This window comes from Amblyomma maculatum, chromosome 4 (assembly GCF_055883805.1).
Source record: "Amblyomma maculatum isolate TAMU_Amacu chromosome 4, ASM5588380v1, whole genome shotgun sequence".
Classification (NCBI taxonomy): domain Eukaryota; kingdom Metazoa; phylum Arthropoda; class Arachnida; order Ixodida; family Ixodidae; genus Amblyomma; species Amblyomma maculatum.
Genome location: NC_139347.1, coordinates 139,583,058 through 139,601,759, shown reverse-complemented (window position 1 = coordinate 139,601,759; position 18,702 = coordinate 139,583,058). Strand labels below are relative to the sequence as shown.

The 18,702-nt window shown below is 48.9% G+C and overlaps 1 protein-coding gene and 3 non-coding genes across 4 annotated transcripts in view; all 4 read right to left on the bottom strand.

Moving 5' to 3' along the window:
* The window catches only part of LOC146193174 (uncharacterized), a 99,274-nt gene extending 90,686 nt beyond the window's left edge, over nucleotides 1-8,588 (bottom strand). The window contains exon 1 of the mRNA XM_084600494.1: nucleotides 7,351-8,588. Coding sequence (XP_084456620.1) covers nucleotides 7,351-8,548 — 1,198 coding nt within the window. The 5' untranslated portion in view covers nucleotides 8,549-8,588. The remainder of the gene's footprint in view (nucleotides 1-7,350) is intronic.
* A 183-nt stretch (nucleotides 8,589-8,771) lies between these two features.
* TRNAG-GCC (transfer RNA glycine (anticodon GCC)) lies at nucleotides 8,772-8,842 on the bottom strand. Its single transcript has one exon. It is a non-coding gene; the product is annotated as a tRNA-Gly (tRNA).
* Nucleotides 8,843-8,999: 157 nt separating this feature from the next.
* Nucleotides 9,000-9,070, bottom strand: TRNAG-GCC (transfer RNA glycine (anticodon GCC)). Its single transcript has one exon. It is a non-coding gene; the product is annotated as a tRNA-Gly (tRNA).
* A 162-nt stretch (nucleotides 9,071-9,232) lies between these two features.
* Nucleotides 9,233-9,303, bottom strand: TRNAG-GCC (transfer RNA glycine (anticodon GCC)). The gene has a single exon. It is a non-coding gene; the product is annotated as a tRNA-Gly (tRNA).
* Nucleotides 9,304-18,702: the final 9,399 nt, after the last annotated feature.

Below are 18,702 nucleotides of genomic sequence, written 5' to 3'. Positions count from 1 at the left end.
AAACTCACAGCGCGGTTTCCTAGCTGCGTTCGATTAAGATCATACGTGCACGGAATACCACGTCTAACCTTCTTGTGGCCTGGTAGTACATACACCAAAACATGAACGAGCTGCAGGCATTTGTTATTGCGCTATTCTTCGTGTGGCCGAAAAACAATTACAATTAAGAGTTGCAAACGAACTGATCAAGTTTCAAAGCAGCAGTGCAACGCACGTTAGCTGCCAAGGCAATTCGTCGCCGAAGGGTCTACAATTGTCGCGCTCAACGCCTCTGTCATTCGCTCTCATCTTCATCCGACCGCAAGAAACAAGTGAAAACAGGTACCACTTTCTTTTTTGTGCCTTTTGGCGCAACCACCCGCACCCTACATTGCAGGAATACCGGGAATAATGCTCAAAAACGCAGCAAGCGCCACGCATCCAATGCAGACGGCCCATGCTTTTGCCTACATCACGGAAGTCACTGCTGTCGCCAGCGCCGCCGTATCTAGAAGTGGACGAGGCTGTACGTTCAAGACATGGGGAAGACTAGAACCAATGATAGGCAACACAAAACCAATATGAAGTTGGATGAAAGGGAACAGACTTTTTCTTCAACTAAACATCGCATGCAAACCATTTTTCGATAATAGACGAAGCTGTTCAAATGTGAGGTTAGACTTATTAGGTGCACGCATAAGGCTAGACTCGAGGTCAATCTCGAGATTGGGGCTTGTTGGACAATACTTTGAGAGGATGTAGCGCCGCAGACAGAAAGAGGCGGATACAGATGTGGACACACATAGCGCTAACTTCGAGCGACTATACTGGGGGAAAAGAACACTTATTTATGATGCGTCGCTACTGGCTTTCGTCGTTAAGCTCTCATGAAAAGCTGAGTGCAATCCTGTTTTTTCTCCGTAGAGTAGTAGCTCGCTATCAGAAGAGATCGCAAAAATGACTGCTACTGTAATCATCATCATCATCATCATCAGCCTAACTATAATCACTGCAGGGCGAAGGCCTCTCCCATATTTCGCCACTTAACCCGGTTTTGTGCTAGCTGCATCCACTGGACCCCTGAAAACTTCTTAACCTCACCCGCCCACCTAACTTTCTGCCGCCCTCTGCTACGCTTTCTTTCCCTTGGAATCCAGTTTGTTACCCTAAGCGACCATCGGTTATACTCGCTTCGCCCTACATGCCCTGCCCATGCCCATTTCTTCTTCTTGATTTCCACTAGAATGTTAGTAACTTGAGTTATTTCTCTGACCCACTCTGCACGCTTCCTATCTCTTAATGTTACCCCTGCCATTTTTCGTTCCATAGTCCTCTGGGTTGTCCTCAACTTAAGTAGAACTCTCTTGGTTAGCCTCCTCGTTTCAGCCCCATAGGTGAGTACAGGTAAGATGCAACTGTTGTATACTTTCCTCTTGAGCGATACCGGTAAGTTGCTAGTCATAATCTGCGAGTGCTTGCCAAATGCGCTCCATCCCAATCTTATTCTTCTTCTTATTTCCTTTTCATGGTCCGGATCTGCGGTTACTACCTTTTAGACATATTGGCCTACTACTTCCAGTACTTCGCTACCTGACGTAAACTGCTGTTCCTTCCCGAAGCTATTGAAGATTACCTTAGTCTTCTGCATATTGATTTTCAAGCCTACTTTTCTACTTTTCTGTCTAGGTCGTCAATCATTACTTGCAGTTCATCTCCCGAGTTGCTTCGCAAAGCAATGTCATCAGCAAATCGCAGATTGCCGAGGTATTCTCCATCTACCCTTATCCATAACTGCTACCATTCCAAGTGTCTGAATACTTCCTCTAAGCAAGCTGTGAATAGTACTGGGGAGATTGTGTCTCCTTGCCTAACACCTTTCTTTACGGGAATTTTGTTACCTTCTTTATGTAGAACTATGGTTGCTGTGCAGCGACTATACATATATATATCTTCCAGTACTTTCACGTACGGCTCGTCTACCCCCTGATTTCGTATGCCTGCTTCACCGCCGAGGGTTCTACTGCTACTGTACGCTAAGCAAAACAAACAAACAAACAAACAAAAGTACAAGAGAGTGTGCATCGGAATATTAACGGCACCTCCTTTCTTTGAGGAGTCGGTTTATTCATTCTACGACTGCCTTATACTCGACCGCCTTGAGCGCATTGTTATCGGGATGGAGGGGAATCGGCAAATAAACATAGTGAAAGTGATGCTCATTATGAGATAGCCATGTCGGTAGAGCACCGGAAGCGACATTCAGAGGTCGTGGGCTCGAACACCACCGGTAGTGCACGTAGTTTTTTTCGTCTACTTTATAATCGTTTCCCTTTGATCGACACAAAATATTCCCGTACCCTCTCCCTGGGTCGGCGGCTGTTGTCTCCCTGTATTAGTTAAACCGGTTATCGTTATCAGTGATCTCAATTCACAGAGCACGCTACGCACATTAGCCAATCAGCCCTCCCCCTCTCAACCATCATAGCGCGCTCGCGCTTACATCCGCCTCGCTCCTGTAACTGAGGCTACACATAAATGAGTAGTACCGAACGGCGTCCCTTTATTGGAAACTTCGCGCCACTGGGACACATTTAAGCCCGCTTTGAGCCTGAAGTCTCAGATGCGAATAACAAGAGGGTAGCCCCGCAAGCGCTTAGCAATGCCACGGCGCCGGACTCGAGCATTATATCGTACACCGTAGACACGAGCGGGGATAAAGCGCGGCGAGGAGGTCGTGCTACATTTGTGTAGTGCCATGATGGCCCTCCTAATGATTATTTTTGCTTTACTCGCACAAAAAATTCTAAAAAGTAAATCTGTAACACATTACAGTCCATAAAAATGTTTTCACATTTTGTTTCTTTTTCTTAAAGTTGTAAAATTTAAGTGATATATAATGTCTAATAAAAGCGTACTTGCGATAGTTTCTTATCATTTCATCTGCTGTACCTAAATCTCGAGGGCCCTGGCTGTACGCAGCTGTAGTGTGCGAAAAGACCCCGCCGGTGTGGCGCAGTGGTTACGGCACTCGACGACTGTTCCCGAGTTGCGGGATCGAATCCCGGCTTCGGCGGCAGCTTTTCGATGGAGGCGAAAAGCAAGGTGCCCATGTGCTGTGCGATGTCGGTACACGTTAAAGAACCCCAGGTGGTCGATATTTCCGGAGTCCTCCATTACAGCGTCTCTCATAGCCAGAGTCGCTTTGTGACATTAAACCCCACAGAAATCAAAAATCAAACTTATGCGAAAAGTACCATGATGGCAACGAACACGATTTGCAAAAGAGTGGAGAGGGTCTGCATGGGAGTGCCGCCATCGCTCTAGTCTTGTTCGTATTAAAACTATGGCGGTAGCGATGAGCTCCACAGCCCCTGTCGTCCTCGCTTGGCAGTGCCAGCTTCAAAGCAAATAGAAAAAAAAAAAAGGTGTGCGTCGGACGGGAACTGAACCCGGGCCACCCGCGTGGCAGGCGAGTATTCTACCACTGAACCACCGACGCGCTTTCATCACCGTACATGCAGCGTCGTGCAGTGAAACAGTACTGACACAAGGCTATGACAGAGAATGGAGTGGATGAGCGAGTGCCGTAAGAGTCAAATAAAACTAATCAGTATGGTGTGCACGCACCAGTGGTCCACTTGGAAGCAAATAAAAAGTCCACTGCGTCGGCCGGGAATCGAACCCGGGCCACCCGCGTGGCAGGCGAGTATTCTACCACTGAACCACCTTTTTTTTTTTTTTCTTTATTGCCTGGCTTTGACACAAATACACCGCATTGGAACTCAAAACATCATGAACAAAGGAATAATATATGTACACTAAGGTAGTTAGCGTTGCCTAACACCCACTGAGGGGCAGGCATTGTCATGTTAAAATTCCTTGAGCACCGTCAAAGGTTCCAGCTTTAACAGCCACTCAGGAGCACATGGTTGCAATTTAAGCACGTCGAGCCATCGCTGCACACTTTCACGGAAATACATGCGGGCTGGCCGTGCATCTGGATCGCAGTGATAACCAGCCATTCGTGCGCGCCATATACTGTGGAGGCACATTAACATAACCTGGTCTAACGGCATATCATCGTGGTTATCCAATGGCAAATACCTAATGCCATGGGAATCAAGTGGCAACTGTTTTTTAATTGTCCTTTGCAGAACATCCCACAAATATACCCCCTCCCAGCAATGCAAAAACACGTGATCTATTGTCTCTGGCTGTTTGCAGATGAGACATTGGGCCCCCCACGGCAGGAAAATACCCTTTTCCTCCATAAATGATTTTACACTCAAAGTACCGGTATGTAGCATAAAGAAAAAAGTTTTAGCTCCCGTAGCAACTTGCATTTTCTTTACGCGTTTTAATACATTACTTCCTGTGCCTCCATAGTATAAAGCTCGGTACAAGGGCACCGGGAACACCACTTCACAAACATCCTTGTATAATGTTCTCCTGTTAACATTACTTAAATACTCTTTCGAAAAACGTGCGCTTAAGAATTTCACGCTCAAAACAATTTCCCTAAAGAATCCAAAAAGAGATCCCGGCATACATTGCGTATAAACTACGAAATCAGGCAACGCTCGACCAAGTCTTTGTTGACACACTGTGCGCAGGAATGGATCACTGGCATCCCTAAAAAACATAAACCGGTTGACAATCTGTCGCACAAACAAATGACCCAGACCAAGCCCTCCATGCTTCACCTGCCGGAACAAATTTGTCCGACTGCACCTCTCCCAACTCGAGGCCCAAACAAACACCGCAAAAACTCGATGCAATTTTTGCACATTTACACGGGAGCAATGCAACACTTGCATTACATACCATAACTTACTAATTAAAAACAGGTTGCAAACTGCGGCTCTTGCAAATATTGATAATTGAGCGCTTTTCCATTTCTCCGCTTTTTCACGGGTTTCTCTGACCTGCTCTAGCCAGTAAGGCTCGCTTTCCTTGTAAAATTCCAAGGGCACACCCAAGTACTTTGCAGGCGTTGTAACCCACGACACATTAGCGAAAGTGTCGGGGGTCAGCTGCCAGTCTCCGTGCCAAAATCCCAGGCACTTACCCCAGTTAACTTTACTCCCTGTGACTTTGCTAAAATGTTTTACCACCTCCACTGTCCTCTTTATACTCTCCTTATTCACACAAAAAACCGCAACGTCGTCTGCGTAAGCCAGCAATTTGACTTCTGACTCCTGCAGTCGAAAACCATCAATGTCATTGTTTTGTAGGATGCTTAAACACAATGTTTCAATATAAATGCCGAACAAAAGAGGGCTGAGGGGGCAACCTTGGCGCACCGAACGTCGTACGTTGATGGGGGCCCCCAGTGACTTATTGACAATTAATCTCGTAGTGCAGTTACGGTACGCCAAGGCCACTCCCTCTCGAATAACAGAGCCGACATTAACATGGTCTAATATACTGAACAGAATAGCATGCGCCACACAATCAAAAGCTTTCTCCAAGTCCAACTGCAGTAAAGCAACACACGCATGAGTTGCATCGCAGCATTCGAGCACACTTCTCGCTTTGTGAATGTTCTGAAAGATGGATCGCCCTTTGATACCGCACGTTTGGTGAGGGCCCACTAGTTCGCATATAACCGTTTGTAGTCTGCCAGCAAGCACCTTCATATAAATCTTGTAATCAACGTTTGTCAGAGCAATGGGCCTGTAAGACGACAACTGCCTAAGCTTATCTGGTTGGTCAGTTTTCGGAATAAGTACTGTGTGCGACGATCCGAAAGACGCAGGCAGTGCCTTCAGCTCATACGCTTCATTAAATAAGGCACACAACAAAGGAGATAGCTGTTGCTTGAACGCTTTATAAAAAGCCGCACTCAGGCCATCAGGCCCGGGTGATTTCCCAGGGTTTAAATTTTCTATTGCCTGCTGTACTTCTTTTTCGCTTATTGGCCGCTCCAGTCTTTCTTTTTGTTCGTCATCAATTTTTGGCATCGCGTCAAGAAAGGATTCTTTAAAACGGTCCAAATTAACCTCTCGGGACGAAAATAGCTCTTCATAATACTCCCGGAAAGCTTCCGCGATTCCTTCGTTATCGGTTTCTGTGCGTCCTGCCCAATCTACCTCTGCCACGTGATTTCGCCTTGCATTTGCTTTTTCTATTCCCAACGATCTTTTTGTCGGCGTCTCATCCATGGCCAATTTTTCCGCTCTCGCACGCACCAGTGCTCCGCGATAACGATCTTCGTCATTCAGTTGAAGTCTTTGTTTTATTTTTCTAACGTCGTCCATGTATAACCCTGGCGTGTTACACTCCAGGGCTAACAATTTATCTAGCAAAGATCTTAAATGCATTTCATTTTGTTTTTCTTGAAACCGTATGCAGCTGGCGTTTTCTATAGCTTTGATTTTAATTTGTTGCTTACACAGTTCCCATTCTTGACCCAGTTCGTGGGTGTCCTCCTGACAAATATTACCAATTTCTTCTTCTACTAGTCTGGTGAATTGCTCGTCATTCAGCAGTTTATTATTTAACTTCCACAATTCCCAATTAAAACCGCTACCTCCCTCTCTTGGTCCAATTGTACACTGAACCATGCAGTGATCTGAGTACGTTACCGCCAAAACATAATAATCCTGGCATTTTGGAGCCAGTTCTGCGGCCACATAAATTCTGTCAAGGCGGGCGTGGCTAGCACCCTGAAAATGCGTATACTGAACCCGTCGCTCGCTCGTGAGACACTCTGCAACGTCTTCCAGTGCAAACTCGTCAATCAAGCGCGAAAGCACCTCTGTGCTACGATCCCTAAATGTACGAAGGCTAGTTTTGTCACCGGAGCTCAGTACACAATTGAAATCCCCCAGAAAGACAAGTTGCTTATCCGTGTTTAAATACCCTTCAACAAAATCAAACAAAGCAGCCCTCTCATCAACTACCGTAGGTGCATATATACAAACAGCACGCCACTCAGCCGAGCAAAAACTAAAATCGAGGACCACACCCCGACCCGACGGAAAAGAAGCATGCGACTGCACTACAAGACCCGGCAACTTCTTCACAAACAGGACGCATCCAGCAGAAGTACCGACTGCATGGCTGACAACTGCGTAAAACCGCGACGTGAAACGTTGCACCATGCTCTCGGTCTCTTGTTCACCCTCGACTTTTGTCTCTTGAACTCCAAGTATATCGATGTCATTTTCATTTAAAAGGCGCAGGACCTGGCTCTGCTTCCTTTTTGCTGCTAGACCTCTCACGTTAAGGGTCGCAACCTTTAGTGACAGTACATAAGCCATTTTCTTAGAGTGAAAAGAGGCCAAGAGCTTGGTGCTTACCCTTCACGTCTAGCATGGCGCTAGACGCTTTCGTTGACGCCAGAGCCATGAGGTTGGACTGGCAGACCTTGTGACGGGGGCGGCTTTTCGGCAGCTCTCCTGTCCGTCGAGACATTCGGTCTTGGTTTGAAGGTCGCCCTCCTCCCTATTGGCGTTTTTATCGGCGGCTCGTCGTTGCTAGCTGCTTCTGCCTTGCTTGTCTCACTTGTGCTCTCGTCGTGGGCACGCTTCGCAGGGCCTTGGACGTTGGTCGCTCGGCCGCTGCTCTTTTCAAGGGTTTCCTGTCGGCCCGCAGACTCCGGAATTTCAGTTTTTGAGCTCTCGGCATCGCTCACCCTTTCTTCCTCTGACGGTCCGTTGTTCGGTAGCGTGACTTCCTTGTCTGGCCTACTGATTATCTCGTCACCGCCCCCCGGGGGCACTAACATGCCTGTAGTTGCTGTTAGCTCTTCAGCTTCACCGACCCCCTTTGCGGCCTCTTCTGTCTCTGCAACATCCATTTGGTGCTCCGTCATGTCCGCCCTCGCTGTCGGTGCAGTGGCCACTGCATACGTCCGTACGCAATCTTCCTCGGAGTGGCCAAAACGCTTACATGTCGAACACCGCGGAATTTTACATTCCCGGCGCACATGACCGGTCCCACGGCAGCGCAGGCACTGCATTGGCCGCCCAGGCACCACAACAAGGGCCAACTCCCCTGCAACTCTTATCTGATGAGGTAGGTCGTCTATCTTCATCCCTGGCTTCAACTTCATGAGTACGGCTCTCGTTGTTGAGCCCTTTTCGTGAACGCCCTGGACGCGCCACCGCTCACGGGTAACTTCGGTCACCTCACCGAAAGCCCCAAAAGCAGTTCTGATATCCTCATCCGCCACGCCATGCAACATCCAGTGGAGCCGTAGCTTCACCTGTTGATCCTCCGGGTCAATGATGATACACCGTCGGCCTTTCACTAGAAGCTCCTTGAAGGCTAGCAGCCGCTTGGTTGCTTCAGAGCTGCTCAAGGTCACCGCCCAGACATGGTTTATTTGGTAGGCCCCCAAGGCCACCACGTCTGGGAGCGTACCAGTCTTGGCCAGGGCGTCCCGGAAATCTTCAACCCTGAAGGGTCGCACTCGGACGTCGCCGTGCAAAAAAACTGTGTTGAAAACAACACGTCCGGTGGGCAGATGCGGCAAAATGAGCTGATATTCCTTATCATCGTTTGCGTTAAGCCTGTTACCGCGGCCAGCCTGGGCCGCAATCGCCGCTCCGCCGGAGCTCATGATTCACCGTCCGTACACGCAGGTGGCCGGAAGTAGAATGCTACCACTGAACCACCGACGCGCTTGCACCACCGTAGATACAGCGTCGTGCAGTGAAACAGTACTGACACAAGGCTATGACAGACAATGGGGTGGATGAGCGAGTGCCGTAAGAGTCAAATAAAACTAATCAGTATGGCGTGCACGCACCAGTGCTCCACTTGGAAGCAAATAAAAAGTCAACTGCGTCGGCCGGGAATCGAACCCGGGCCACCCGCGTGGCAGGCGAGTATTCTACCACTGAACCACCGACGCGCTTGCACCACCGTAGATACAGCGTCGTGCAGTGAAACAGTACTGACACAAGGCTATGACATACAATGGGGTGGATGAGCGAGTGCCGTAAGAGTCAAATAACCTAATCAGTATGGTGTGCACGCACCAGTGGTCCACTTGGAAGCAAAAAGTCAACTGCGTCGGCCGGGAATCGAACCCGGGCCACCCGCGTGGCAGGCGAGTATTCTACCACTGAACTACCGACGCGCTTGCATCACCGTAGATACAGCGTCGTGCAGTGAAACAGTACTGACACAAGGCTATGACAGACAATGGGGTGGATGAGCGAGTGCCGTAAGAGTCAAATAAAACTAATCAGTATGGCGTGCACGCACCAGTGGTCCACTTGGAAGCAAATAAAAAGTCAACTGCGCCGGCCGGGAATCGAACCCGGGCCACCCGCGTGGCAGGCGAGTATTCTACCACTGAACCACCGACGCGCTTGCACCACCGTAGATACAGCGTCGTGCAGTGAAACAGTACTGACACAAGGCTATGACAGACAATGGGGTGGATGAGCGAGTGCCGTAAGAGTCAAATAAAACTAATCAGTATGGTGTGCACGCACCAGTGGTCCACTTGGAAGCAAAAAGTCAACTGCGTCGGCCGAGAATCGAACCCGGGCCACCCGCGTGGCAGGCGAGTATTCTACCACTGAACCACCGACGCTTTTTTTTTTTCTTCATTGCCGTGAAACACAAACCAAAAATACACACGATAAAACACGTCAACTACACTTGAGCTAACGCGTACGCGGCTAAAATCTTTTCAAGTGCACCAACTCATCAAACAGAGAAAGCCATTGTGGCGGATCCTGCTGCATCTTGAAACTTTCGCGTATATACACAGCACTTTCAATAAAGTTTTCACGCGCAGATCGTGTATCTATATCTGCATGACGCACCTGCATTCGTGTTTTCCACAAACTATGGAGGCCAAGAAGCATAATTAAATCATAAGGTGCATCATCGTTCTGCACTGGTAGGAATCTTATAGCGTAAGGAGTTAATGGAAGTTCCTTTTTAATTGTCCTTTGGAGGACGTCCCATAGAAAGACAGCATCCCAACACTGTAAGAAAACGTGTTCAATTGTTTCCGGTTTTTTGCACAACAGGCAATTTGTTGTCCATGGGACGAAGATGCCTGTTTTATTCAGCCAGGTTTTAACAGGGAGCGTATTGGAGTGAAGTTTGAAAAGGAACGTTTTGGCTGATGGCCTCACGGGCATCTTCTTAACTCTTTTCAAAACGTCCTGCCCTGGGCCTCCACAGTGTAATGCCCGGTAAAAAGGCACCGGCAGCATCACGTCAATGAGATCTTTATACAGTTTTTTTTCTGGGAACATTGGAAAGATAATCAAAAGAAAACCGCACTTCAAGCAATTTGCACGAAAAAACAACCTCGCGCAGGTAGCCAGTCACAGTACCAGGCATGTTTTCACATGACACAATCCATTCAGGGAGCAGCCTCTGCAATCGCACTTGCATCACAGTTCTTAGAAAGGTATCTGTTTGATCACGGAGGAATATAAATCGCGAGACCACCTGACGCAAGAACAGATGTGCAAGGCCAAGCCCGCCCCTTTTAACAGAAATAAACAAATTCGTCCGGGCGGTTTTTTCCCATGTGGATGCCCAAATAAAAACAGCAAAAACGCGGTGCATTTTCTGAATTGAGGTTCGTGAGATACACAACACATTTATGAGGTACCACAGCCTCGAAATAAGAAAAACATTGCAAATAGAAGCGCGCGAAAACATTGACAGTTGCCTTCCTTGCCACGCATCCGCTTTTTCTTTCACTCTGGATGTTTCTTCCATCCAGTGCACGTTGGGATCTTGATAACATTCTAAAGGCACGCCTAGATATCGTGTTGGGAGAGCAGACCATCGCAGCTTACAGAAGAAATCAGGTGTCACGTCCCAATCACCGTGCCAAAACCCAGAGCTTTTCTCCCAATTGATCTTGCATCCGGTTTGATCACAAAATGTTTGGACGACACCAGTGACTTCGCAGATGCTCTTTCTAGTTGCACAAAAGACTGCAATGTCATCAGCGTATGCTAGCATTTTCATGTGTGCTGATTGCAGCTTGAATCCTAAAATGCGATCGCTATCAATGATAGCCAAGCAAAGTGGCTCTAAATACAGTGCAAAAAGCAGGGGTGAGAGCGGACAGCCCTGCCTTACTGATGACCGTACTGCATGCTGTCAGTCAGTTCACCATTCACAATAATACGGGTCGTGCAGTTCGCATAAGCCATTTTAACACCCTCCACTATGACGTCACCAAGGTTAGAATGCTCCAAAATGGAAAAAAGAATTTCGTGAGAAACACGGTCAAAGGCTTTCGCCAAATCTAATTGCATCATGGCTAACTGACCACCGAGTGCATCAACGCATTCTAGTACGGTTTTTGCGACATGTATATTCGCGGCAATGGATCGACCCTTGATGCCGCACGTTTGATGAGGCCCAACCAATGTTTTTATTACGCTTTGCAGTCTTTTTGCTAAAACCTTCATGTACACCTTATAGTCAACATTGATGAGGCTTATCGGTCGATATGACCCCACCAACTGTCGTTTCTCCGGATCATCTGTCTTGGGTATTAGAACAATGTGCGATGTAGAGAAAGACGATGGAACAGTATTACGTTCATAAGCTTCAGTGATTACACAGAGCATAAAATGAGCCACATACTGCTGAAAAGTTTTAAAGAATGCGGCGCTTAGACCATCCGGCCCAGGGGCCTTCCCAGGTGTCAGGTCATCTATTGCAGATAATATCTCCTGCAACGTTACCGGTGTTTCTAGGTGTGATGATGGTGATTGTGGCGAGTGTGCGGGTGGCTCGAAAGGAAGTGAAGTGTGGCCGCGTGCGGGGCGGGCCAGTGCGCTTGAGTTTGTTCCGGCAAGCGAACGGGTCGGACGCTCCTGGGCGTCGCTGGCGGCGGAGTTCATCGTCCTGGGCCTGGCGTTCAAGGCCGGCTCGCCAGCACCTGTCGGGCACCTGGTCCGAGGTCTGGTACTGCCCAGCGCTTCGCCATCCGGCGAACAGCTTGCGGAGACAGCTCAACCGCTCCAGCGTGCCTGGCCGCCGCACTTGTGCTGCCGCACTGGTGCCGCACTTTGCAGTACCCGGGCGTGACGCGGTACCCCGCGGTATACCGCAGTACCCCGGACTGTGAAGCAGACGCCGGATACAGACGCCGGAGCGTGGCCTGCCGCGCTACCGAGTCCTCGGGCGACTGGAAGTCCCAAACCAGAAGTAGGACGGTTTTGTGTTGGGACATATCCTATTGGGAGAAGCTAGGCTGTATGCATGTCTGTGCCAGTTACGTTAATTGGTCAAGAAAAGAAAAGCGTCCGTGTGTCTGTGAACCTGCTCTGCTACCTGCCCAGAGCTCCTGAACGGACCTGGGCTCACATATATAACATCACAATTTGGCGAGCCTGCCAGGATCCTAGAAATTAGTAGATTCAAGGAACTAATCATTCAGAGAGAGGGCAGAGAGTCGAGGACGGGTTCACACGCATCGCGACGTTTGAGCAAAGATGGAGCTCGAGGCGTTGGTGCTGATGAGCGAGCAGCTAGGTATGACGCTTAAAGAATTCCTCGGCTGGTACGAAGAACAGCTTAGCATTGACAAAGAGGAATTAGAAGCGGACTGGGCAGAAACGCGAATGGATGGGCGGCTTACGCCTAATGCCGAACCCAAGCATTTGCATGAGGTTACAGAACTCCGTGAAAGAGAACAGTGGTTGAAGGCGACCGAAAAAACACTATTAGAGCTTCGAAAACGCGTGACAGCGGAGGAGAAAAACGCCTCGTTTCATGGTGTTGGATGTTACATAGATAGAGCTACTGGGTTGGATCAGAGCAGCCCTGACAAAGTGACCCTACTGTTTAATGAAGCACATGGGGCATTACAGGCCGCAGCACCTGCTAGTAGTGTAAGACCACATCTAGAGCATGAGTACAAAGCTGTGAAAGACCTTACGAAGCCTTCAGCGCTACATGTGCTCTGTTTTGACATAGATACAGTTGGACACCGTCCTAATATGTTCACCTCTGTTCTTAACGAGGTTAAGAGCTCCATAAGGACATATGTCTGCATGGAAAGGGGCCTTACTGACTGTCACAGTAATACTGAAAACGTAAGCACCTTGATAAAGGATCACAGGGAAGGACCATGCATCCATGAGAAGGTTGAGAATAAAGTCGTTGTGAGCAGAAATGTGAGCATGCGTGAAGATGAGAAAATGCATAACGAGAGTTTAAGAGTCAAGACTGTGGCTGGCCTAGGTTATATAAGGCTGGTACGAAATGTTGAGCGTGAGAAGCTCGCAAATGGACTGTTGAGCAGCACTGGAAATTCTCCGGAACGTCGAGATGGCTATCTTACTTTAGATACAGCTGCAGCGACTCACACGCCTGGTGAGGATCGCCGCCGGAAAGGTGGGCGACCGAGGCATACCAAGAAAAGTACATATTCTGATGTTTCTAGACTATCTGGAGAACAGGCGGAGGCGAAAGACTGGCCGCAGATCTTCCATGTTCCCAAAGCCGTAAAATCAGTGATGGTTCATCTCAAGAAGAATGTTGGTGGCCGGAAAGAACACCCCCTACGAGAAGCAAGCTGTGCGAGAAAGTGCAGAAGTGCGCGAAGAACCTCGACGTGCAAAGCTCATTTCCGCAAGCACATTCGGTTTAAGCCAAGGACGGAAATGAAACCACATGCCATAAAACAGTGGCATCGTACTCACTGCCGGAAAAAAGCAGCTTGTGAAATAACGGAGGATGTTGCGTCTTAGAATTATCGAGAAGTCGAAATCTCTCTACCATGCGCCAATTGTGTTTGTTATGATGTCAGACAACGCATACGATTGTACAGTAACTTCCGGGAGTTCAATAACGTCCTGAAGTCTGACTGTGGGTTCATTCCGCGCATTGATGCCGTCTTCATCCTTGCAGGACAGAAAACGTTTTTCTCCAAGTTCAATTTTACGAAGGGTACGTCATTGGAAGGTCACTATGGTTGCTGGAAGCAGGAAAAAAAAACGGATTTTTCCAATATTTCTGGACTGTACCACTTTCGATATATGCCTTTTGGCATCAAAACACCACCACCACCTAGAAAGGGCTCGCACAAAACAAGACATACTACGGCCGCAAGAGTCGGCCGGGGAAGCTACAGCCTGGAGAGAAAGTGCTCATCTTCCTGCTGGCCTATTCAAACAAACTATTCATGTAATGGCGAGGTCCATTTGAAGTTGTGGGCGTGAGAAACGAGGTTAACTACCTCACTGACTTGGGAGGTGCAAAGGAACAATTCCACATCAACATGCTGAAAAAATATGAGAAACTGCGTACCAGTTTCCCCACCGTGGCTGTCGCCGCTGTAGAAGGAAACATGTCAAACACACATCCCATCTGTCGCAAGAAATGTGACTACAGTGACTGTATCCCGCTATTAAGTTTGTGCCACGCACTACCATTGATGCTTAGGTGTCGCAAACTATGGGAACTTGCTTCCATATGAAGTGCGAAAGAGTATGTCAAGGAAACTGACAATGTGGGCGCTGACTACGTAAGCCGTGTGTGAACTTGAGCCTGCATTCTGCAGCCTTGTATTTCTTGTGTTAGTGTTTAAGTCCTGTGTCTATGTTACATGAGCAGCGTGTGAAAGGTGTGGGAGTGTGTTTCTGGTGTCCGAACAAAAATTTAAAAAAACGAACTCGTGTGTTGCATTGTGAAGTTTTGTGTGCTTCTGATTTGGGTTTATTATTGTTGTAGTTTGTTCTCTCCCCGCCACGTTTTCCCCCTCCCCGGCGCCAGAACAGTTGCAAGAAACTGTCTTGAAACGGGGGAGGTTGTGATGATGGTGATTGTGGCGAGTGTGCGGGTGGCTCGAAAGGAAGTGAAGTGTGGCCGCGTGCGGGGCGGGCCAGTGCGCGTGAGTTTGTTCCGGCAAGCGAACGGGTTGGACGCTCCTGGGCGTCGCTGGCGGCGGAGTTCATCGTCCTGGGCCTGGCGTTCAAGGCCGGCTCGCCAGCACCTGTCGGGCACCTGGTCCGAGGTCTGGTACTGCCCAGCGCTTCGCCATCCGGCGAACAGCTTGCGGAGACAGCTCAACCGCTCCAGCGTGCCTGGCCGCCGCACTTGTGCTGCCGCACTGATGCCGCACTTTGCAGTACCCGGGCGTGACGCGGTACCCCGCGGTACACCGCAGTACCCCGGACTGTGAAGCAGACGCCGGATACAGACGCCGGAGCGTGGCCTGCCGCGCTACCGAGTCCTCGGGCGACTGGAAGTCCCAAACCAGAAGTAGGACGGTTTTGTGTTGGGACATATCCTATTGGGAGAAGCTAGGCTGTATGCATGTCTGTGCCAGTTACGTTAATTGGTCAAGAAAAGAAAAGCGTCCGTGTGTCTGTGAACCTGCTCTGCTACCTGCCCAGAGCTCCTGAACGGACCTGGGCCCATATATAACATCACACTAGGCGCGCTTTACTTTCGTCATCCAATGCAGGCATCAGTCTTAGAAAATCTGTTCGAAAGCCGCCTACAGTCTGAAGCTTAGCGCTAAGCAGTTCTTCGAAGTGCTCTGTTACCGCACGCTGAATATCTTTAGCATCTTCAGTGATATGGCCGGCATATCTTATACTCCTTATTTCTTTCTGGCAGGCGTATCTTTTCTCGTCTGCTAGCACTCGTTGTGTCGGTACTTCTCCAGCCCAAAGTTTTTCAGCCCTTGCACGTATAACAGCCGCTGTGTATCTTTCACTGTCGATTGTTTCCAACTCACTTTTTATCTCTCGTATTTTACTGGCGAAATGCCCTGGCACTGAACTTTCCATGCTCAAAAGAAACTGGAGTTGTTCATTCAGTTCTTTTTCTTTATGCCGCACCTTACTGCTCTTTTCTATGGATTTCAATTTGACCCACTCTTTGAAGCTGACCCATTCTGCTGCAAAACTTACTGGTCGCATAGCAAGACGATTTTCAAACTCGGTCTTAACTCTTCATCGGCGAGAAGATTGGCATTCAGTTTCCATAGGTGCCAGTTAAAGCGCGCTATCTTTCCTTTCCTACCAAACACTGCACTCACGAGACAATGATCACTGAAAGACACAGGTTTGACCTCATATGCAGTACATAGGGAAACAAGATCAACCGAGGCATACACCCTGTCCAATCTAGCATGGCTATCTTGCTGAGCGTGTGTGAACTCTGGCTGGTTTCCAGTGGAGAACACACTGCCAACATCATCAAGGCCATACTCATGCACAAGTGCATTCAACAGGTCGGAGCTTCTGTCTGTTCGAGGTTTACACTTCGCCGCTCGGTCCACAGCTGAGCACACACAGTTGTAGTCACCAAGTACAAGCAAGATTTTGTCAGTCTTCAGCCACAATTCAATAGACTCAAAAAACGATTCACGTTCGCATTTTGAATTGGGAGCATACACACACACAACACGCCAGCATAAATTACAGTAGGTAAGATCAGTAACCAAAAGCCGACCACTTGGACAGGCAAAAACGGACTCTACGCTTACTCCCAGCGTGTTACGTATAAATAAAAGATCCACCCAATACACCAACAGAATGGCATACACACACATAAAAGTTTGCTTGAAAAGAAGCCACCATACGGTCAGTGCTTTCTTGGCTCTCAATCTTTGACTCTTGCACAGCTGCTATATCTATATCATTATCCAAAAGGAGGCGACTGAGCTGGCATTGTCGCCTTCTCGCTCCCAGCCCTCTGACATTCAAAGTAGCTACGTGTAACGGCGAATTAAGCTTAAGAGTCATGAATTAGAAAGAGACGCCCGTACCAGCATGTTGCCTACCTTCATGGTTGCGTGGCCTCCGCTTCTGAAGAACAGCGGCGTATGTATGCATGTAATGTCCTCCCGGCAGAACATCGGGCTGCATTCAAACGAAGTCCAAGCACAGTCTTTCATTTTTTTTTTCACACACGCCCCTCTTGGTTGCAGAATGTTCCTGACGCTGGTCGGTAGGCAGCCGACCCGCAAATCGTTCAGGACACCACAAAACTACGGAGGCGGTTTCCCCGCCTGCCGCGTGTCGGCCGAGAAGTTCGGCTTCGGTCTCAAAGTTGCTCTTCGGATGCCCGCAGTTTTCGGCGGCGGCTCACCACAAACACCACCTGGCAGCTGAGTTCCCTCGACGCTTTCCTCGTGTGGACGTTTCGCAGCAATAAAGGCTGCTGTCTCCGGCCCAACCTCCATGGCATCAGTAAAGGAAGGCTCAGTGCTGAGATGCTCCTCAGCGTCAGAAAAATTGATTACATCTTCTGATGCTTCCTTTGACTCGCCTTCATGGTCCTGTGACGGATCTTGCAAGGCTTGCCGAGTTTCACTCTCTTGACTGGGCACCGTCACCTTATGCTTTGTTAAAACCGTCATGGAAGGCGCGTCCTGTTTTGTTGACTGACCTCTAATGTCAGCAGCCTCCTCCGCATCCGCCTCGTCCATAATTAATTCGGACGAGTCTTCCCTGGTCCCAGGTCCGGCAATGCTAGCGTAGCTTCGTGCACACTGGCTGTCTTCATGCCCGAACCGTCGACAGGTTCCGCAGCGAGGAACCCGGCACTCTTTGCGGATGTGACCCGTACTCCGGCAGCATAGGCACAACGGGGGTCTGCCTGGCACAATCACTAGCGCCAGCTCGCCGCTAACGTTCAACTGATGCGGCAGGTCGTCGAGCTTCAAGCCAGCTTTCAGCTTCAGCGTGACGAGTCTAGTGGTGGAGCTCTTTTCTAGCATACCTTTAACACGCCAGCGCTCCCGGGAAACCTCCGACACCTTTCCGTACGGCGCAAATGCAGCACGAACATCCTCGTCTGGCACGTTGTGTAGCAGCCAGTGAAGTTTCATTTCATTTCATTTATTTTCCTTAAAGGCCCTGTGAGGGGCATTACATAAGGGGTGGGTACATCATTGTAGGCGGTAAGTGTTAATACGATGAAAAATGAGCATGAAGATTGTCAGCGAAGGTCGCGGAGCACATGATGGCTGCAATGTCTCTGGGAAGGTCGTTCCAGTCAACAATGGTACGGGGAAAAAATGAGGCTGCAAAAGTAACCGTGCGGACACGTGGACGAGAAACCTGTAAAAGGATGACAAGTGCGATGAGATATGCGGGTTGGCGGGACGATGTAGGGCGCGCAGGAAAGTGAACTGTGATAAAATTTGTAGAATAAGCAAAGGCTGGCGATACGACGACGAACATAGAGGAGTGATAACCCTGATTTATCTTTCAACCCTGACACACTGATGTCGTAGGAATATGAAGAATGAATGAACCTGGCTGCTCTGTTTTGTACTGCTTCAAATGCGTTGATAAGGTAAGCATGATGAGGGCTCCAAATAGGTGAGGCATATTCTAATTTTGATCTGACAAGTGTTTTGTATGCTACCAGTTTTACGTGATCGGGGGCATGGCGGAGATGACGTCGTAAGAAACCTAGTGTTCTATTAGCAGTTGAGACAATATTAGTGATGTGTGCACTCCAGGATAAGTCGTTACACAAGGTGACACCTAAATACTTATATACTTAGTGCCGTTTGAGTCGCACGTCCTGGTTCGCCGGGTCAATCACCAAGCAGCGACCGTTTTTTACACACAGCTCACCTACACTTCCAATTTTGTTCACCGCTTCAGCATCTTTGAGGGTGACGGCCCAGACGTGGCTCATCCGATACGCCCCCATTGCGATAACGTCGGGGATTAGCGAGTGTTGCGCCAAAGCATCCCGGAAATCTTCCACCCGGTACGGGCGGGCCCTGATATCGGCGTGCAAAAA